The sequence below is a fragment of the Sorex fumeus genome, unplaced genomic scaffold, assembly GCF_029834395.1.
Source record: "Sorex fumeus unplaced genomic scaffold, SorFum_2.1 ptg000058l, whole genome shotgun sequence".
Classification (NCBI taxonomy): domain Eukaryota; kingdom Metazoa; phylum Chordata; class Mammalia; order Eulipotyphla; family Soricidae; genus Sorex; species Sorex fumeus.
Window position 1 is genome coordinate 24,832,670 of NW_026606115.1, and position 23,235 is coordinate 24,855,904.

Consider the following 23,235-nt stretch of genomic DNA (forward strand, 5'->3'; position numbering starts at 1 on the left):
CCTGAATCCCTCAAATCCCACAATAGACCCTAATCAAGTATCTACAAAGAAAAGAGGAAAGAAAGCTTGAACCTAGAGAAAAAATCCAGAGAAAGAGGATAGTTTCCCAGATGCCCCTGGAGTTCAGGAGCAATTAAATGATGGAGATCGTTGGAATAAAGAGATTCAATCAAGATGAGGAAAGCCATGATTTAAACCAGTAGAAGGAAACAGTATCCTAAATTTAACTGGGGAAAAGGTCTGTGCTGGGCTCAGATATAAAAATCCAGCTCCCAGATCTCCTCAGTGTAATGTGGAGTCAGGTAAACTTGGATACAAATCCTTGTTCTTCCACTTGGCATGTCTTCACTTTTGGAAATTCACACCCCTTCTCCCTGTGTCTCAGTGGGCTCATCTTAAAAATTCCAATGAGGGAGCTGGGGTGCGTCTTAACAGGAATACGGTTGCCTTGCTTTTGTGTAAGGTCCTGGGTTCCATCCCCATCACATCAGGAAGAAAAAAGCATTGAGAATTACCTTTAAAGGGCTAAATGAGGGGCTGGAGCAATAGCACAGCAGGTAGGGCATTTGCCTTGCACACGGCTGACCCGGGTTCGATTCCCAGCATCCCATATGGTCTCCTGAGCACTGCCAGGGGTGATTCCTGAGTGCAGAATCAGGAGTAACCCCTGTGCATCGCCAGGTGTGACCCCCCCAAAAAAGCAAAAAAAAAATAAAGGGATAAATGAGAAAATCTGTGGAAAGCACTTAGAGTAACGTTTGGTTCTTGAAAGTGCTCAGTGAATAGATGTTATTAAAAGGTAGAAGCTTCGGGGGCCAGAGCGATAGTACAGCAGGTTGGGTGCTTGCTTTGCACACAGCTGACTCCAGTTCAATCCCTGTCACTGAGTATAGTTTCCTGAGCACTGCCAGAAGTGCTCCCTGAGTGCAGAGCCAGTAGTAAGCCCTGAGCACGACTGTGTGTGGCCCTAACTGTGTGCCAAAGAAATAGAGAATTCAGGTTTGGAGTTTGATTCCCGGGCCCAGGAGGTCCTCCGAGAAGCATAAGGAGCACACCCAACCACTGAGCCAGAAGTAGCCCCTAAATCCAGCTGAATGTGACCCTATTATTGTCACCTAGCCACCTCTCTAAGTCCTTAAACTGATCTCTTAATGCAGGACTGGTTTCTCAGTCTCAAGATTCACAATGCCATTCCCAGGCTCAGTGCCTGGCCTCTTGGAAACATGGAATAAACTAATGAAAGCAGGGCCAGAGTGATAGTACAGTAGGTAGGGCATTTTCCTTGCATGTGGTTGACCGGGGTTTGATCTACAGCTCCCTTTTGATTCCTCGAACCTACCAGGAGTGATCCCTGAATGTAAAGCCAAGAGTCAGCCCTGAGCAAAGCCAGTGTGTCTCTCACCACCCCTCCCCCCCCAAAAAAAAACTTTGATGTACTAACACCTATATCCCAATTTGCTAATTGGCTTCATAACATTGCCTTTTTCCCAGGGTTAGTGTTTGAATAAAAAATGAGGGATGGAGAAATGGCTCTATACCCTAAAGGGAACTTCCTATGTATTGTTACTAGCATCCATCCCTTGTGAGGGTATTGTTCTTCAATATTCACTGAGAAGTGAAGATTCCTAAAATCAGTATAATCAATATAACTGATTTTGATATAGAAACAAAGGAGGAGGGCCACTTGAACCAGACCCACATATGACTCCTGTTATTACAAGTTGCCTTTTGATCGTAGAACTCCTAGACACTGATGAACCTCTTCATGTTAGATTCAACATGCTCGCATTTTCTCAAAGGATTGCTTTTAGCCTGTCACTGCTAAAATGATAAGGAAGAGTTTTTCACTCTTTTTGCCTCCTAAAGACTGAAAGCTGAAAAGTACAAATCTATGCCCTTCTTTAATATATTTGTGTTTTCTGTTCTCTGTCACCCATTTGAGTCACAAGTTCCCTGAGTTTTCTACCTGTGAATACTGTCACTGTCACTGTCCTCCCATTGTTCATCGATTTGCTTGAACGGGCCCAGTAACGTCTGCATTGGAGACTTTGTTGTTACTGTGTTTGGCATATCGAATACGTCACGGGGAGCTTGCCAGGCTCTGCCGTGCGGGCAATATACTCTTGGTAGCTTGCTGGTCTCTCTTAGAGGGGTGAAGGAATCGAACTCGGGTCGGCCATGTTGGCTGCGTGTAGGGCAAATGCCCTACCCCTGTGATATTGCTCCAGCCCCACCTGTGAATACAGTGGGTTTAAAAATAAGTTTTGGGGGCTAGAGAGATAGTACAACAGGTAGGGCATTTGCCTTGCATGTGGCCGACCTGGGTTCGATCCCCAACAATCCATATGATTCCCAAGCAATGCTAGGAGTAATTCCTGACTGCAGAGCCAGGAGTAACTCCTATCGCCAGGTGTAACACAAATAAATAAATAAATAAATAAATACTAAAAAAACTAAAAAAACATAAATAAATAAATAAATAAAATAAAATAAAATAAATAAAAACTAAAAAAACTAAAAAAAAACATTTTGGTGCCACAGAAATAACACAAAGAGCTGGAGGACATGCTTTGCATGTGGAGGGTTAAGGTTTTATCTCCAGCACCTTATGGTCTTGGGAACAACCCCTGTGCACAGAGATAAGAGTAGTTACTAAGTATTGCCTGGATTAATTCTCAAGCATCATACCAAGAACAACCCCAGAGCACCTCTGGGTGTGGCCTGGAAAAAAATGTAAATGAGTAAATATGTTTCCACATTATTTTTCAAGTTTTAACAGATCATTCCTTTTCTTGTACTCTATTATTTTGTTTGGTTTTTTTTTTACCACATCCAGCAGAGCTTTATACATGGGCAGTGCTTGGGGGATGCTATGCCTGCTGGAGAATTGAACTAGGGTTGCAATATATATTGCATGCATATGCATATATATGCACACATATATATTACTGTGGCAATATGAAGACCTAGACCTTCCCAAATAGTATTTAAACCAAGCAAAAATGCACTTTATTCAATTAAATGGGCTTTCCCAGTTTCACTAGTTTTGTTCATCTGAAGCTGAAATTAGGTTGCCCAAGGACTCCATATTCCTACACTGTCTGTTTAATTATAAATACCCAAACTACTCATGCCTTTATATTCCCTGGAGTTATATACCCCATGGAAGTTAGTGAATAGAAACAAATTCATTATAAGCTGCTCCTACTTTGAAGGTATTCCTTTGGTACCCCAATTTTGAATAAGCAAGATTGTAGTAGAGACCCCACTCTTCTGTGCTCAAGGGTTTAAGATAATTGTTAAATGCATGAAAGGGCCATTGTGTTTGTTTTATCTGAGGCATAGTTTAGTGTTTGACACACAATCAAAACAATTTTTGATTAACTAAATGTTTATTTAACTTTTCATTAGGTGTCTTTTGGATTCCTATTTTTTTTACTTAGTCTCCACCCAAAAGTAAAAGTGCGAGTGAGTGGAAATTTGTTAAGATCATGTCTGCTGGCCTATGGATAAGAAGGCAAAAGTGGGATGGGGTGTAAAGTAAACAAATAATTTATTTGTAATCATAGTTAAAAAAATATCTCAAGGGTGGTAAAGAAGGGACTTTTCCCTTATGATAGATTTGATTCAAACCTGTGTGTGGCTCAGAGTGAACTCTTACTGTGGAACAGGGCTAGATATCTCCTCGTGACAGAGGAATGGGGGAAAAGTCACTGCTGTCTATGATGAGCCAACACTTTTCCAGCGAAGTCTTCTTTTTGGTGTAGGGCAAAGCAATATGAGTCACCTTGGCTCTCTTTTTTGTTGTTGTTTGTTTGTTTGTTTTTGTTTTTGAGCCACACTGGGCAATGTGCATGGGTTATTCCAGGCCCTGCACTCAGAAATTACTCCTGGTGAGCTTGGGGGTCCATATGGGATGCAGGGGATCAAACCCAGGTCAGCCTCATGCAAAGCAAGCTAGCTACCCACTGTACTATCACTCTGACCCTGACCCTCTCTCCCTTTCTCCCTTTTCGTCCATCTCTCTGTTCTTCTCTTTTGGTATCTGTCCTACCCTCCTCATCTCTCCTATTTTTTTCTGCCTACAGAGTCTCAAAACTAGTCAGGATTTTAAAGGCCACCAGGGAGAGTGAGCCTGATTACTTCAGACATATTAGGAAGTCTTCATGATTAGAGAGGAAACAAGAAAACATGAGTGAGAATAAGGATAACAGAGTTCTTCTGCTCTCAAAACATACCTGAAAGTCATAAGCAGAATAGGGTGGCAGGTGAGGAGGGCTATGGTAGTAGGTATTGTACGATGCCACTTGAGGACGAGCATAATAGGAAACAGTCGGATGGGCATTTTCAACAGAACAGTTCAGTGCCGGAAGAGTTGGGTTCTAGAGAAAAACACAAATTATAAACAATGTAAACGTTCATCAAGAATTGCTCAATAAGTGGTGGGTCATTCATAGTATGGAGTAGCAGGCAGTTAACAATTTGGACCTATATTTAATGACAGAGAAATTTTCCGATTATATTGTTAGATTCGGTCACGATCACAGTCCTCCCCTTATTCATCGATTTGCTCGAGTGGGCCCAGTAACGTCTCCATCGTGAGACTTGTTGTTACTGTATTTGGCACATTGAATACGTCACGGGTAGCTTGCCAGGCTTTGCCGTGCAGGCGAGATACTCTCGGTAGCTTGCTGGGCTCTCCAAGAGGGGCGGAGGAATCAAACTCGGCTCTGCCGGGCTGGCTGCACACAAGGCAAACGTCCTACCGCTGTGCTATCGAGAAAAAAGAAAAAAGTCACCAACAGAATGATATAGGAAATAAAAAGATCAGTGGTTCCAGAGATTAAAGGAAGGGGTTATATTTTTTGAGCAGTGATAATACTCTGCATGGTATTGCAGTGATGGATACAAGTTATTATACATTTGTCCAAACCCACAAACTGTACAGTTCCCAGAGTGAACTCTAATGAACTTTGAGTAACTATGACATGTCAATACAATTTCATCCTACATAACAAAGTACTACTTACAACTAAGCCACCATGTATATATATTATGATAAAAAATCATGTGCAGTGCTCGCTTCAGCAGCACATATACTAAAAATTGGAATGATACAGAGAAGATTAGCATGGCCCCTGTGCAAGGATGACACGCAAATTCGTGAAGTGTGCCATATTTTTAAAAGGGAATGCCCTGCCATAGAGGCAAGGTGGAATAGGGGGGATGGGGGATGGGAGGGATACTGGGACCTGTGGAGGTGGAAAATGGGCACTGGTGGAGGGATGGGTACTTGATAATTGTATAACTGAAACCCAAGCACAAAAATTTGTAAGTCTACAACTGTACCTCATGGTGTTTCACTAATAAAAATTAAAAAATAAAATAAAAAATAAAGGGGAAAGAATATTGATAAAAGAAATCATGTGCAAATAAAGACCCAAACAATTGTGTATGCAAGTTTTAAACTTATTTATAAATGCAATTAATTAGAAAGCTTCAAAACTATGAATTCTGCTTGTTCTTTTTTGGGAGGTGGTCAGAGAAGAGGGTTTTGCACCACATCCAGCAGTGCTCAGGGGCTATTCCTGACGCTATTTAGGAATGACGCCTTGTGGTGCTTGAGCAGCCATATGTGGTACTGAGGATGGAAGCATGATCTGCTACATGCAATAGAAGTGCCCCCCAACCCCGTGTTACCTCTCTGGCCTGAACTGTGGTTATTTTGAGGGAAAAGAGAGTAGTATTAAGAGCTATTATGTAGGGACTCTTCCCTTTCTGCTATTTAGCCAATCGTTTTACAATTAATAGGTCATTTCCTTCAATCTTTTATTTTAAAAAATCAAACCTATAGTCAGAGAGTAATAGACTTCAATAGGAAGGGGTGAGAGCACATGATTTGCATGCGGGAGCCCCAGGACTGAGCCTTAGCACCACATGGTCTCAACACCAAGTGTGCCCCCTTTCAATTTAAACCTATAGTAGTTCTGTGTCATTTTTAAGAAGAAAAAGGAAATAAACAAAAGACCCAATATATAAAATTCATTTAGACGAGACTCAATGGGCACTTGCTGTGACACAAATGTGACAGATCGCAAGGCATTTGTGAAAGTTGTGAGGATTTCTGAAGATTCCAAGCTGGCTAAGGAGTTCCCATGCACACATGAAAGATATTTATTCACATCAGCCCTATAGGTTGGAGGCAAAAATCTTAACACTGCAAAGAAATCATGAATGAAGAAGTAGAATATATTGATTACAATGCAAAAAGAATTGGGTACTACGGGGGCCAGAGAGATAGTACAGCGGATAAGGTGCTTGCCTGGATATGGCCTATCCAGATTCAATCCCGGCACCCCATATAGTCTCTAGAGCAACACCAGGAGTCACCACTGATCGCAGAACCAGGACTATGCCCCAAGCACAGCTGGGTGTGGCCCAAAGGAAAAGACAATAAAGGATAATTGGATACCCTGGTGGTATATGTAATCTAAGATACCCCTAATCCAAGATGGGGGTCTTTTTCTTAACAGAGCCAAAGCATTGGTAAAGGATGTCATCACTGTTCATTTGGTCCCCAGCAGGACTGTGCTTTAAACCCCATGTCAGCTGGCTCAGGGTGCAGTGGGTATATGGTTTTGTCCATTTTGAATGTTGGCACCATCAGTCAAGAGGATAACCAAGAAAGGTCTGCAACATCAATGACTCCTGTTTCTGGTACATATCTACTCCACCTTAACCGAAAGCAGATGCTTCCTCTCAAGTGATCAAAAAATGTGTGGGCAGGCTTTGGCAGTGGCACAAGCAACCATGCTGGGGTGTTGGCAAGGGAAAAATCCCTTAACAGCAAGTTTCAACACAGTTCTGCTGCTCTCTTCCTTGGAGTGGGTTGCTGTTTACATTTCTCGGAAGCTCGAAGAACTACAAACCTAGTCATTCCAATGCAGCTCACAGATTGTCAGGGAATTTTGTCAGCTTCTCTAAGGTGTGGAAGAGGGTTGAGAACTTGGCCATGTCAGGATCTGGCTGGTTTTACAAAGGCAACATGCTCAGAAATGCCCTTACCTCTCCACTAGAACTCAAAGAAGAACTGCATCGCTGAGGAAGTTCCAGAAATCTGGTTCCCTTGGCCTTTTGTCAATGAAAAACACACCCCACAGCTCTTGCAAAAGAAAACTAGTTCTACGCAAATAAACTAAGCCTCTTGTGGAGAAATGACCATGAAATGTAAACTAGAGCTATAAGTTTCTGTGTGGCAAGCAAGTCCAGAAATCTGGGATAATCTTTGAAAAGAAGTGTACTATCATTAGGATACAAAAAACAGCAGAGAAACATCAAAGAAGCAAAGGAAAGTTGCATGAGAAGAAAGTCAAGAGTAGGTAGAATGGAAAGGAAATGGACAGAGCAACGAGGCGGGGGGGGGGGGGGGTTGAGGAGGGAGTTTGAGAAGGTGAAGTGACACATCGGACAGAGAATGGGCAAATAAGATGACCACAAATAATAATATGATTAGGTTTAAAATCAACATTTCCTTAACAAACACCCAAAGGTAACAGAAACTGAGAATTCAAGAACTGCTCTTCAATAGGAAGTTTACCATGGGGTTGGGAGTGGGGGTGGACTTGGGGGGTAGGACGGGAAGTGGAACATTGAAATAACAGTGGAGGGAAGTAGTCACTTTGGAGCAGGAGGTGGTCGAGTGTTATGCATAAAACACTATCAGTAACAGAACTGTAAACGACAGTGCCTAAAAGGGAAAAAAGGTACCTGTCACAAAGGCAGGCTGGTGGTAGGATGGAAACTGGGGGCATTGGTGGGGGAAAAATCAATACTGGTGGTAGAATTTGTGTTAGAATATTGAATGCCTGAAATGCAATCATTAATAGCTTTGTAAATCACAGTGCATCAATTAAAAATATGGAAAAAATCAGAAATTCCAATTTGACATTAAATTTGACCTCTTTCTGTGTGTGTGTGTGTGTGTGTGTGTGTGTCTTGACCTCTCTTTGATGTGCACATAAGGATTTGCTTCACTGTTAAAACTCTGGGGCTCAAGTTATGAGACACCCCAATGATTGATCACTGGTATTCTCTACACCAGTGGAAAAACTGTTCCTTGTCAGCATAGAAAATGGTGAAAATAGTTATCTTTCTTGGAAAAAAACTCAAGTCTATGCTGAGACAATGATGGTATACAGAGACAATGACTGAAAGAAGTCCACTTTTATTCCCCTTCCTGCCCCATGCTTTACTCTATTGTGGGAGCCCCCTTGGTGGTGCTCTTCATTTAACCTAGGGCCTAGGACAGGGAAGGCATGGATGCTGCCTACCACTTGAGTCACATTTCTGCCTCTCCATTTAATTTTTGTTTTATTGGGGAGAGGCATCCCAGTGGTGCTCATGGCTTATTCCTGGCAGGGCTTGGGGACCCTTTGTGAAGATGGGGATGGAACTAGGGGCGGTTATGTGAAAAGCAAACACCTTTACCTCTGTACTATCTCTCTGGCCCATCCTGTCTCCCCACACTTTAAACTAAAGATACCATATAGGAGAAAATCATAAGATATTCTCACTATTATTCTTATATTTTGTTTGAGGAGCCATACTGGGCAATGCTCAGGGATTACTCCTGGCTCTGCACTCAGCAATTACTCCTGGAGGTGCTTGGGGAACCACACGGGATGCCAGAGATTGAACCCAGGTCATCCACATGCAAGACAAGTGCCATGCCTGCTGTACTATCTCTCAGGCCCCTTATAGTCACTTTTTGAAGACACCTTGAGATAGAAACTGAACTGAAATTCTGATGAGCAAAGCTCTCACAGGAGGAAAAGTCACTACCCATATTGGAAGCAAAGAAACACCCCCATAAGCTGCAGGGTGTCAAACTGAAATTAGGAAGATATTTCAAAGGTGCAAAACTTGGCCCTGGGGAGCTCCCTGGGGAGCTACGAGGGGGTAGTCCAAACTCTAATCTCCCCATCTTACCATGTGAAATTAGGGAAATGTAAGGCATAAACAGGATGGTCAGACTCATTGGCAGGCAATGTCTTGGTAACTGCTGACAGCAGGGCTAGTAGATGCCATTTTAGGTCTCACTCGCCACAGTAACAGAGCATGAGGGCAAATTCCCACAGAGTTCCATCTGCTCCTAGCAAATATCTGGGCTCACTGGGGGCTAAGAGGAAAATCTGTCAAAATTATTAGTTTCTGGCAGACACACAGACCTGCCCCCTGGCAGTCCACATCTGACTGCCAGAAATCAAATAACACAACTTCAGACAGAAAATAGCTTGTAAACCTTCTAAAACACAGTTATCAAGGGGACCTGGTGCCTAACGCACTCTGATTCTACCACTGCTGGTCCAGGAAGAAGCTGTCTCTGCACTCTGTCAGCCTGGGAACGCATTTGCTCCCAGCTGAGATTGAGGGCTTAGCCTCCTCTTAAACCTATCTAGGTATAAGTTCTCCAGTTGCCACTGAGGTCCTTGTGACTGAGGTAACCCTAGTGGCTGCCAGGCACTGACAACCATAAAGCCCTGTCTGCCACTCAGGAAACATCAAACACAGACCTCTGGTCCCTATTTAGAACCTTATGGAGCACTAAATATAATAGGGAGATAATCAGACAACAGCCTGAAAATAACAGTTATGCAGGCTACCCAAAGAAGACTTCAAAGCAACTGACCCAATGATAATCAATAAAGAGAACCTCAACGAAGGCTGAGGAAATTTGAGAAAAATTCAAACAGAAACAATATAATACAGCATCTGAAATGAAAAGTACAATAGAGGGGCTCAACAACGGACTGGGAAAAGCCAAAAATCCAATCTGTGAACTTAAAGATAAAGTGATGGGAAGCACTCAAAAGGAAAAAAAGAATAAAAAGCAATGAAAATAGCAGAAGAGCTATATGAGACGATATTAAGAAGAACAACATTAGCACCGTGGGATCCAGAAGAAGAGAAAGAGTAGAATACTTTTTTAGAATATTTTTAAGACACCATGAGTCCGGCAAGCTACCGAGAGAATTCGATATGCCAAACACAGTAACAACAAAGTCTCCAATGGAGACGTTACTGAGCCCGCTCGAGCAAATCGACGATCAATGGGAGGGCCTTTACCTTTACCTTTTACCTTAGTTTTAGGTATCCTATGTTCCAGTATAAGTCGCACCACCCGTGTCAATATCCCTCTACTAGTATCCTCAGGTTCCCTCCCACCCTCACTTCACTCCTAGCCTGCCACCTTGACAGGCAAATTTTAAAGTTTGGTTGTTATCCTGACCTCATGATTTCAGTATTGCTGATTCTGCAGTTTGTATATATAGCTACACCACTCCTCTATACCCATACTTGTACGTGAGGTCCTTGACCTCTGTCCCTTTTACTTCCCATCCACTTCTTGTTACCCACCTTGATTTCTTTATCTCTCTGTCCTCCTCCCCCTTCCTCTGAGGTCGAGTGAGAGAGTTATCCTGTCATTAATACCTTGCATTCCCTCACCCAGTTTTTCTATACACCACATACGAGATCATTCTGTGTTTATCTTTCTTCTGGCTTAACTTCACTTAACATAATATCTTCCAGTTTCATCCAATTGCAGCAAACTGTACAATTTCATCATTTCTTGCAGCTGTATAGTATTCCATGGTACACGCACCACATCTTCATAATCCACTTATTTGCAGACTTAATAGCTAAGAATTTCCCTAGACTGAGAACAGAGTTAGAAATCCAGATCCACAAAGCTCAAAGAGTTCCAAACAAAACAGTCCAAACAAATGTGCACCAAAGTACGCAAAAATGGCCAAAGACAGGTATAGAATCATAAAAAAAAAAGCAAGAGAAAAGCAAAGACTCATATGAAAGAGAATCCTGCAAATGTCACAACAGATCTATCAACTGAAACTACAGAGCTGTAGGGAATGTTGTGGTGTATACAAAGACCTTCAGCCAAGAATACTCTACCCAGCTAGGTTATCACTCATATTTAAAGGGGTGATTAAAACAAAGATTTTTTTAGAGAAAGAATAGCTAAAGGAAATGAAGATCATTAAACCAGCCTTCCTAAAATTATTTAAGGGACAGCTATAAAAGAGAAAAAGACCCCACTTGGCACTAGAAAGATAAAAAACACAAAATATTAGGTAGAAGGATACTAATAAAAACTCTGTTTTTGAGTTTATTAATTCTTGTTTATCTCCAATCTTTTCAGTTATGTTTTTCAGAAATGACATTTTTAGTCTAAAATTTATATTTGATTCTTTTTAATAGATGTGAATTCTCTATTAAAATACAGTATGGGTTCTGAAAAACTATTCCTGAAACTCAACTATGAATAACTTTGTAAATCATGGTGCCTAAATTAAAAAACTTAAAAATTCCTAAAAAGGAGACATTTAAAATTTTTTTTTTGCTTTTTTTGGGTCACACCCGGTGATGCACCAGAGTTACTCCTGATTCATGCACTCAGGAATCACTCCTGGCAGTGCTTGGGGGACCATATGGGATGCTGGGAATCGAACCTGGGTTGGCTGCATGCAAGGCAAATGCCCTACCCGCTGTGCTATTGCTCTAGCCCCATTTTAAAATTCTTTATGTTATTTATTTTATGCTGTGTAAGTTCTGATAGTTTGTAGTTTTTAAGGAATATGTTCATCCCATCAAAGTTTTAAATGTCATGTTCATGGCAATTCCTTACAATCAGGAATGTGAACTGGTGTCAGCCACATGCAAGGCAAACACCTTAGCCCCTGTAGTTTCTCTCCATTCCTCTTTACTAGATTCTTTTTGATGTTTTGTTTTTGGATCATACTTGTCAATGCTTAGGTGTTAATCCTGGCTCTGTGCTCAGGAATTACTCCTAGCAGTGGTCAAGGATGCTAGGGATCAAACCTGGGGTGGGAATATGCAAGGGAAATGTCCTATCCACTGCACTATCACTCTGCCAACATTTACTAGATTCCTGAAGTGGACACTTAGATTATTTATTTGATCATGTTTCCTTTTTTAAAAAGTATAGACATCCAATAGTATGAATTTCTCACAAAAATGTTATTCAAAATGTTCGCCTGTCTTGGAGAGCCCGGCAAGCTACCGAGACTATCTCGCCGGCACGGCAAAGCCTGGCAAGCTACCCATGACGTATTCGATATGCCAAACATAGTAACAATTGTCACAATGGAGATGTTACTGGGCCCGCTCGAGCAAATCAATGAACAATGGGAGGGCAGTGACAGTGACAGTGAAATTGCAAACATTTTTCCTCTTTTACCCATAAAATAGAAGTGGACTGTTTAATTTCAAAGTATTTGGAAAATTCTGTGGTATTTTTCTGTTACTGATGAATAATTTAACATATACTTTGAACAGATACAAATACAAAGAGTATACTTTGAACAAATACACTATTATTTGTATGATGAATGCTTTTGTTATGTATAGGTTAACTCTATTAAGCTAGAGACAAAGAATATATTTTGCATGAATAAACATTGTATAAAAATTTCTTAAATATAATCATTTAGGAAAAAAAATGTCACAAAAGTGTACAAAAGGGGCTGGAGCAATCCCTGGCATTCCATATGGTTCACCCAAGCACAGCCAGGACAATTTCTGAGTGCAGAACCAGGAGTAATTTGGCTCAGTGATTCCTGAGAATCACGGGGATATGGCCCCAAAACAAACAAACAAAAAAAAGTTTACAAAGGAATAACAAAAATCTTGTGTGTGATATTGCCAATTTAGCTTGAGTGAGTAGTTTGAATGAAAAAATGTAATGGGAAAATTTGAGACATGTGATAAACAGATGAATTTTGGGAAGTACAGTGCTTGGAGTGTCCCATAAGTTATTACTCCTGTTTTACAGATGTTGACTTTGCTCTGAGTGTGTGGAACAAAAGTATCTCTTTTACCTCCATTATCCTACAGCCTAAAGTTGCTAGAAGCTGTTTACAAAGAAGTGGATAGTTTCATATTATGGGGAAAGTAGTGTATTCAACCATTCTTGAGAAGAGTTGAAAACAAAAGATGTAGCTAACAATCCACAGGTAATTATATGTTCTTAAATTTTCTTTAGATTTTAAATAATCTGAAGGTGCATTTTAATGAATATTGTCAGATTACATTGGAATTATTTTTTCAGTTGAATAAATACAACAGTTAAGATATTTTTAAAAAAATACTACAGAGCTAGAGACAAAGCCAGAGCAATGGTACAGTGGCCCTTGCATGCGGCCAACCCAGGTTGGATTCCTGGCATCCCATACGGTCCCCCAAACACTACCAGGAGTAATTCCTGAGTGCAGAGCCAGGAGTAACCCCTGAGCATGCCAGATGCTAGGCGTGGCCCAAATATGAAAAAAAAATTACAGGGCTGGAGAGACAGTACAGTGGGTAGGGCACTTGCATTACACACGGCTCACCTGGGTTTGATCTCTGGCATCCTATAGAATCCCCAGAGCCCACCAGGAGTGTCCTGAGCACAGAACTAGGAGTGATCCCTAAGCACAGAGCCAGGAGTAAACCCTGAGCACCGCCATGTGTGGTCCAAACCCCCTCCCCCTCCAAAAAAAAACATCCCTTCATCCCTCTGGGACAAATAATTCATCCAGCATTTCTCCAGGACTCTCTTCTACACGTATCTCAGTCAGAGAATAAAGACACCCTTTTCTCTTTGCCTTTCATGATTCTCCCAGTCCAACCATGGGGATCTGTTTAAGGTTGACTGCTCACGGCTCTAGGCTTTTTCATTCCCAAGCAATGCCACCACTCTGCAGACCCTGTTATTCTCCTTCGGTGGAAGCACGTCCTGAGACACCAACCACATTAGCATACTTGTAGTTGCCTAGTACTTAATGTAGCCTTGCCTGGTTATACACCCCATCTCATTTGGTTTGAGTGAGCTAAGTAATGGCTCTTCATTGGTGCCCCCATCTTTTACTTTCACTTGTCTGGCAGCATGAGACCAAATATCTTGCCCCTGCTCTTTGCTTTCATCTTTTTTTATTTTTCCCACTGGCCTTGCTTGTGCTCCCAGGGTAGGTATTTGATGATGTGAACTGCTTGCCTTGTTCTTCTTTACTCTGAAGGAAACTCCCAACAGTTGTAAACAACTTTTTCTTTTTTAATTAAAGCCCCCAAACAAAGAGGTAATGTCTGTAAGAACATTTGCTGAACCAGAAAGGGCTATCCAAATGTTACTTAGGCGCAGAGGAGATGGAGGAGGTGAAACAAAGGCTCTGGCACCTGACAAATCTGGGCTCTAATCCCAGCTCTGCTCTTTAGCTCCCAGCAAGCCACTTCACCTCCATTGGCCTGTTTGTGCATCTGTAAATGAGGGAGGCCCTACTAACCTCACAAGGTAGGAGATATGGCTAAGGAGAAAAGTAAGTTAAGTATGCAAAAAAAAGCACTTTTTAGAGAGTAAAGGGTCATTACTGCTACCCGTCAGAATAGACCATGGTCAACCCCCCTTAGGCCTAGAGAGCAAAGGTCACAGTGAAATGAAGAGTCCAGAAACAGCCCTCAGCTGGGTCCCAGCTTTGAACCGGTTAGCAGTCTGGACTCTGAATACAGAAAGACTCCACAGATTCCAGCTGATAAATGTCCTTGCAGGAATCCTGTTGAGCTTCCCCAATACTCACCTCCCCACTCTATCTGTACCTTCATGTTGATCTGCCATGAGTCACTGGAGTCAGAAAGTTCAAGGAATAATTCAGAGATTTCTGAATATCCATCCTGACATCACATGCCCTCAACGTGCCAAACCCAGAAGAGACCAGATTTGACACAGAGCCTCTCTTTTCACCTGCCCCTAAGGCAACTCTCCCAGAACCAAGGGGGCATTCTTGTCTCCCAAGAAGCTCCAATCCAGAAACAACTTTTCCAAAGCTCACTTCCTCCAAGGCTCCCTCAGACCCAAACTGGGAGGAAATTCTTCCTGCTCCTCAATGGAAGACTTCTTCCTCAGATGGACTATGAAGCATCCTCTAACCCTGTAGGGCTAGGATTTCCTACCTGGGAGTGGGGCTTGGGTCTGAGAAATGTTGGGATGAGAGAGGAAGAGGGAAACAGAAACAGACAGGGACACAGGCTCTAGACAGAGCCCCAGGTTCCATAGCTGGTGCTGCAGAGTCTCCTGAGCCCTGCCAGAACTGACTCTGAATACTGGGACAGGAGTTACCCCTGAACACAGCCAAAACCAAGGTGTGACCCCCAAACCAAGGATGGAGAGCTATTCCAGTGCCACGTAGCTAGAAAATATGGTCTCAGGTGAAGTGTGAAGGCTGTCTTCGTGGGCTTGGCAGGATCAGAGTGTCCATGCTCTACAGGAACTTGTCTAGGCTTGGATGAGTCCCAATCTCTCTGGGCATTCACTCTATTGACAACACTCCTTTAGCACAAAATAATTCCCTAAGCACATGTGGGATATTCCATTAAGGTAGTGGGACTTAACCATAGTTACAGATTGAAATCACAAAGAATTTAGGTGTGAGGTGGAGGTGGGACTACACTTGGTATTGCTCTGGAGACTATGTGGTGCCAGGGATTTAATCAGGCTTAGCTGCCTGCCTGGCAGACTCTCCTATATCTCTCTAGTCCCAAGACTTTAATTTAGACCAAGGAAATCTTCTCTAGAAAAGGGATCCAGTTATGTGAGATCTATGTGTACTTAAAATGGCTGGAGCAATAGCACAGCGGTAGGGCATTCGCCTTACAAGCGGCCAACATGGCCAACCCGAGTTCGATTCCTCCGCCCCTCTCGGAGAGCCCGGCAAGCAACTGAGAGTATTCGATATGCCAAACACAGTAACAACAAAGTCTCCAATGGAGACGTTACTGGGCCCGCTCGAGCAAATCGAGGATCAACGGGAGGGCCTTTACCTTTACCTTTACACATATTGCTATCATTTATTTATTTAGTTGTCTGGGGCCATACTCAGCAGTGCTGAGGGCTTATTCTGTGCACAGGAATCACTCCTGGTAGGCTCATGGGACAATATGAGGTGTAGGGTTTCAAACCTGGGTTGGCCACATGCAAGGCAAATTCCCTACCCACTGGACTATTGCTCTGGCCTCCTATTGTTATTTTTAAAACTATTATTTATGGGGATGGAGCAATAGCACAGCAGGTAGGGCATTTGCCTTTCATGCAGCCGACCTGGGTTCGATTCCCAGCATCCCATATGGTTCCCTGAGCCATAGGAGTGATTCCTGAGTGCAGAGCCAGGAGTAACCTCTGTACATCACCAGGTGTGACCCAAAACCAAAAAGCAAAAAAAAAAAAACCCAAAAAACTATTATTTATTTGGGGAGGGAAGACTTTCCAGAAGTGCTTAAAACCCTGGAAATACTCACCTTGGGTGTGTGAGCCTGATGACTTCTGTGCTTCGCCCAGTGAAGTGCTGCTTCTCTGGCTGTTGGTGCTGAGGGCCACAAGGACCACCCCAGCAGGTTTCAGGTTACCTCGCAGTGCCAGGGATAGAACTTTGAACCTTGTGCATGTAATGTATGTGTGCCAGTCCTTTGAGCTGTCTCCCCAGGCTCTCTGGGTAATTTTCTGATTCTTTATTTTGTTTTGGGCCCCCAGAGTCCCTCTCTACCACCTAGCCTCACATAGCTCCCCCTGGCAAGGAACTTTATGGAACAGGAAGTCCCTTCTTCCTTACCATGTCCTTAAAGCCTCCCAGGACTGCAGCTGTGATGATGCCCAGGAACAGACCGACGATGTTGAGGATGGTGGCAGACCAGAGCAGGTGGTAGAGATGGATGATGTCCTGGCAGCTGCTGACATCAATGTATTCATAGTAGCCACCAGTGATCTCCACCCGGCTGCACAGGGAGAAGGAAGTTCAGTCAGTTTCCAGAGAGCAGACCTGTCCACTAAAACTCTAGCTTCCATGGAAGTTGGGCAAGACAGGTAGCTGGTGTGGGGGACATAGCATAAGGGATATCATAGACATGAATGCACTTGGGGAACAAGACATTATAATTGGTTAAAACATAATATCTCATTATTCAAAAAGATTGACTTGTCAGAGAAACTCTCATTCCCATCACTTTTATATTAATCCCAGAGAATGCTTACTGATAGTTCCTATGGACCAGGCCATAGTTAAGCATTTTATATGTGTGAATTCATTCTCTAAGCTGTCGAATAGTTAGCTACTAGTCACACCTGGCTATTTAGATTTAAATTAACTTCCAGTAAAGGGACCTGAAAATGGGTGGGCTGGGTGTCATCTCCACTACCAAATTCCCCCCTCCCCAACCCCATCCTTCTCAGGTGACCCCTATAGGTACGCAAGACCTGCCAGAGTGGCTCAGGTCATCTCCAGTACCATAAGACCCAAGCAATGTTGTATCCTCAGATATAGCAATGAATCACCAATTCAGATAGCTGAGGAGAATGGCTCTGTGGGGACCCTTGAGCACCACTTGGGAGATTCCAAAAGTAAATTTTTCTGTTTGTTTGGGGGCCACACCAGTGATGCTCAGGAGTTACTCCTGGCTCTGCACTCAAGAATTAATCCTGGTGGTGCTTGGGGGACCATATGAGAAATGCCAGGAAATTGAACCCAGGTCAGCTGCATACAAGGCAAGCGCCCTACCCATTCTTTAGAGCCCCAGTAAAATAATTTTTCAGGGGCCAGAGAGATAGTACAGCAGGTAGGGCATTTGCCTTGCACAAAGCTGACCTGGGTTCGATCCCCGACATCCCATATGGTCCCCTGAGTACCACCATGACTAATTCCTGAGTCATGAGCCAGGAGTAACCTCTGTGCATCGCTGGGCATGACCCAAAAGAAGCAAAAAAAATTTTTTTGCTTTGGGGCCACCCCTGGCAGTGTTCAGGGCTTACTATTGGCTCTGAACGCATGGATTACTCCTGATTGGCTTGGGAAACCATATGGGGTGCAGGAAATTCAAATTGGGTCAGCCTTGTGCAAGACAAATACCCTACCTGCTGTATTACTGCTCCAGTCCAAGAGTGTTTTTTTTTTTTTGCTTTTTGGATCACACCCGGTGATACATAGGGGTTATTCCTGGCTCATTCACTCAGGAATTACTCCTGGTGGTGCTTAGGGGACCATATGGGATGCTGGGAATCGAAACCGGGTCGGCTGCATGCAAGGCAAATACCCGACCTGCTGTGCTATCGCTCCAGACCTCCCCAAGAGTATTTTTAAGAATTAAGTTACATAAAATGGATTAAAGACCTCAATATCAGACCAGAAACCATAAGGTACATTGAAGACAAAGTTGGCAAAACCCTCCATGACATTGAAGCTAATGGTATCTTCAAAGATGCCACGCCACTGGCCGAGCAAGTGAAAACAGAGATAGATAAATGGGACTATCTTAAACTAAGAAGCTTCTGCACCTCCAAAGAAACAGTGACCAAAATACAAAGACAGTCTACAGAATGGGAAAGAATATTCGCCGAATACACATCTGACAAGGGGTTGATATCCAGGATATACAAAATACTGGTTAAACTCCACAAGAAGAAAACATCCAACCCCATCCAAAAATGGGGCAATGAAATGAACAGAAAATTTCTCAAAGAAGAAATCCGAATGGCAAAAAAGCACATGAGAAAATGCTCTACATCATTAATCATCAGGGAGATGCAGATCAAAACCACAATGAGATACCATCTCACACCTCAGAGACTGGCCCAAATTCAAAAGAACAAAAGCAACCGATGCTGGCGCGGATGTGGCGAGAAAGGGACACTCCTTCACTGTTGGTGGGAATGTCGACTGGTTCAGCCCTTCTGGAAAACAGTATGGACGATTCTCAAAAAATTAGAAATTGAGCTCCCATTTGACCCAGCAATACCACTCCTGGGAATATATCCCAGAGAGGCAAAAATGTATAGTCGAAGTGACATCTGCACTTGTTTGTTCATTGCAGCACTCTTTACAATAGCCAGAAACTGGAAGAAACCTGAATACCCAAGAACAGATGACTGGTTAAAGAAACTTTGGTACATCTACACAGTGGAGTACTATGTAGCTGTTAGAAAAGATAAAGTCGTGAAATTTACATACAAGTGGTACAACATGGAAAGTATCATGCTAAGCGAATTGAGTCAGAAAGAGAGGGATAGACATAGAAAGATTGCATTCATCTGGGGGATATAAAGTAACAAAATATGAGATTAATACCCAAGAATAGCTGATATCAGCACCAGGAGGATTACTCCATAGCTTAGTGGCCAGCCGGGCATTCTAGAGGAAAGGGCAGCTCAGATAGAGAAGGGAGCACCAAATAAAGGGTGTTTGGAGGATCCTCCCAGGAGGGGAGATGCATGTCGAAAGTAGACTATGGACTGAACATGTTTGCCACTCAATGCCTCTTTTGCAGACCACAACACCCAAAAGGAGAGAGAGAACACAGGGGATTGCCCTGCCACAGAGGCAGGGGGGCATGGGGGGATGGGGGTGGGGGGGATATTATCCATGGTGGTGGAAAATGGGCACTGGTGGAGGGATGGGTATCTGATCATTGTATAATCGAAACCCAAGCACAAAAAATTGTAAATCTACAACTGTACCTCATGGTGTTTCACTAATAAAAAAAAATCAAGAAAAAAAGCTTAAAGTAGTGGAATGATAATAAGCAAAATAACATTTTATTTCTTTACATTTGTATTGAATAAATGAAAATTAAAAAAAGTCAGTTCTTCATTCTAACTAGCCACATTACAAGTGCTCAACAGTGACACGTTGAAAGCCACACTAGTGACAATATAAGAAAGAGCAGGTTACATTTCCATCACTGTAGAGCAGTCTAGTACACCACACTGCAAATCTATGAGGAGGGTACTATCATCATTCCTATTCCCATTCACTTTTTACAGCTAGAGAAAACTGAAATACAGAAAGGTGAGGAACTTGCCCAAATCCTAACTGGTAGAATCTGAATTTAGGCTTTAAAGATTTTGGTATTTCCTCTCTCCAAACAAAACAAAACACCAAGCAGGAAAACACAGGGTCCCAATAATGAACCACAGACTAGTTGCTACCCCAAACCTGATTATTACCTCCCTGACCACTTCATCTAAATACCCGTCCTGGGCTCAGGGTGCTGTTTCAACAAAAAAGAAATTGCCTTACATACGTGAGGTCCTGAGATCCATAAACAGCCCCCACACACAAATAAAACACAAAGATACTCCAACCCACAACCATCCCAGAAGAAGAGTGATCTGTTGCCTTTTTGGGAGGGGGGTGGGAGGAGTATGTAGTTTGGGTTATACCCAGTAGTGCTCAGAGCTTACTCCTGCCTCTGCTCAAGGATCACTCCTTGTGGACTCAGGGGACTACCTGGGTCGGCCATATGCATGGCAAGTGCCCTACCCTCTATACTATCGTTCTGCCCCTGAGAGTGATCTCTTTCTTTTATACACATGCACACAGTACCATGTGAGAAGACAGTGAAGAGGCAGCCATCTGCAATGCAGACAGAAAGCCCTCACCAGAACCTATGATCTCAGACTTGCAGCCTCCAGAACTAGGTAAAAATGACTGACTATAATTTAAGCTACCATGTCTATGGTATTTTATTATGGCAGTTCAAGCTGACTACTACATCACCTTTCTCTAATTCTTCTATAACTCTCTTTTTTTTTTGTTTTTGGGCCACACCTAGCAAGACGCAGGGATTACTCCTGCCTTTACATTCAGGAATAACTCTTGGCAGAACTCAGAGTACCACATGGGATGCCAGAGATCAAACCCAGGTGGGGCATGTGCAATGCCAGTGCCCTACCCACTTTGCTCTGGATCCAATGTAGCTCTCATTCTTTACAAATGTGTTTACTACACAACTGTCCATCTCCCCACTTTTAAGTGAGCTCCATGAGGGCAGGGACTTCGTTTATTTTGTTCACTGGTGCACTTGTCATATAGTTGATGCTATATAAATACCTGTTGACTCCATAACTTGACACTTCCTGTTGTCCTGGATGTTGCAAACTAGTTTTCAGCTTGGTCACTAAAATCAGTATGAAATCTCAAACTTTGTGATACTTAAAGTCATACCATAATGACCTGCCATCAGGAGGGCTTTACATGGGGCTTCCTGGCTATAAGACCCTGAAAATACTAAAAAACAGTAAAGCTTAAAGGTAAATCTCCAAAAGAATTCAAAAAGGATTAGTCACATAAGAGAAGATTCAGTAAACTTTACAGATGAATTTTGCTGAGGTATCTTAAAATCAGAGTTTGAGTTGAAATCAGAAATGGTTATAAAAAATAATGTTCTGTGTTTCTCTAAATGTGTGTGTCTGTGGGTGCTGCTGTGTTTGTGGACATGCACATCATCTTAGAAAAAGACAAATCATGAAAATTCCTAGGTCCGGCCCCAGTTGTATAGTTCCTGACAGTATCTCTTAGGAGGTGAGGTTCAAGAATCCATGTCACTGAGCTAACTGGTAGTTGTGTATTGCTATATTATTATTATTATTATTATTATTATTATTATTATTATTATTGGGGAGGAAACAACTGGCATAGCTCAGGATTCCATTTGGTACTAGGAATCAAATCCAAGGTCTCATTCAAACAAGGCTACTACTCGAGACACATCCCTGGTCTGAGATTCTTATTTTATTTATTTGTGTGTTTCCTTGTTTTTGTAGGGGGGCATAATTTATGGGGCAATGCTTATGGGTTCTCTTGGCCAGGTGCCCTAGGGGTTGCTCCCAGTGGTGCTTGGTAGACCAAGTGGTTCTAGGAACGGAATCTAGGTTCTAGCACCAAGACATGCATTCAGACCTTTGAGCTCTTACACTGGCCCAAGAACCACTATTTTACTTGAATTTATTGATTTCAGGGGCCCTTTAAGTAGTGCTCAGAGGGACCTGGGGGCCCCTCTCAGAGATTCTTAAGCAATCGTGGCAGCAACTCAATGCAAGGACCCGAGGAAACAGTGCTGTGAGCACTATGGTAATGGGGATCATCAGACACACCCTGGCAGTGCTCAAGGGCTTCCAGGACAGCAACTTGTGGTGCTCTGGGGGAATTAGATGGTGCTGGGAATTGAAACAGGTCGACTGCCTGCATGCTGTCTAACCCCTGTACTATCTTTCCAACCCCAATACACTGTTTTACATACCTACTTTTAAATTTTAAAAGTGCAACACAATCAGAATCTGAATGGGGTTTTAGTATCTTCAGGAATATAGCTTAAGAGATGGTCCATAATGGGTCACTCATTGTCTCCTGTTGATTAGCTTTACTCAGCTCTGGAGCTGGGGCTGCGGGGACGCACAGATTACTAACTGTCCCTAAAAGGCACAGATCAACAAGTCATCCCCTAAAAAGAGCATCTCATATAGTCACCCGAACCCCACTGGAAGTAAACCCTAAGCACAGAGTCATGAGTAACCTGAGCCGGGTATGGCCACAAAACAAAGCAGAACTCAAAATACTTATATATCTAGATCGGGGTATAACAAATGCATGTGGTTTGCTTCACTTGGAGATTCACTGTTCCATTTGGTTTGATATCTGGATAGAGCCACCTCTAGAAATTCATCTTTGGCTTTCCATCCTCTTCCAAGCCAGACACTATCCTCTTCCAAGCCAGACATTACCCCTGACAACTTCCAAGCTAGACGCTACCCGACAGACTAAACTTCCTAAAATGCCTTAAAGAGGAAAACATTCGATTAAAAGCCTTCCCATGGCTTCCTTAAAGAAACTTTAAGAAGTCTCTTAAAACTTCTTTAGTTTTAAGGAAGCACTGTAGCACTGTCCTCCTGTTGTTCATCGATTTGCTCGAGTGGGCACCAGTAATGTCTCCGTTGTGAGACTTGTTACTGTTTTTGGCATATCAAATATGTCACAGGTAGCTTGCAAGGATCTACCATGCAGGTGGGATACTCTGGGTAGCTTGCCAGGCTCTCCGAGAGGGGCGGAGGAATACGAACCCAGGTCGGCTGCATCCAAGGCAAACTATTGCTCCAGCCCCGGTTTTAAGGAAAACAATCCAAATTCCTCATTTGCAGTAATTCAGCATCAAAATGGATGAATTACTGGATCAAAATCCACAATCCGGCTAGGCTGGAATCCTTAAAAGGACCAGTCTTGTCATGCTGGGTATTTATTCTAGTTCTTGTTTCAGAATCCTCCCTGCTACCTAGTAACTATGCTCTCTGTTCCTTGCCTATCCTATGCTCTCTGTCCCTGCTTAGACCTTCCACATTTACCTCTCTAG

The 23,235-nt window shown here is 42.8% G+C and overlaps 1 protein-coding gene and 1 non-coding gene across 2 annotated transcripts in view; one reads left to right on the plus strand and one right to left on the minus strand.

Annotated features, from left to right (window-relative positions):
- TMEM255A (transmembrane protein 255A) overlaps positions 1–23,235 on the minus strand; it is a 68,003-nt gene that overhangs the window by 7,040 nt on the left and 37,728 nt on the right. Inside the window, exons 8-9 of the mRNA XM_056125643.1 lie at positions 16,674–16,836; positions 4,239–4,382 (exon numbers count right to left, since the gene is read on the minus strand). Coding sequence (XP_055981618.1) covers positions 4,239–4,382; positions 16,674–16,836 — 307 coding nt within the window. The remainder of the gene's footprint in view (positions 1–4,238; positions 4,383–16,673; positions 16,837–23,235) is intronic.
- On the plus strand, positions 5,076–5,183 carry LOC130034347 (U6 spliceosomal RNA). The gene has a single exon (XR_008794112.1). It is a non-coding gene; the product is annotated as a U6 spliceosomal RNA (small nuclear RNA).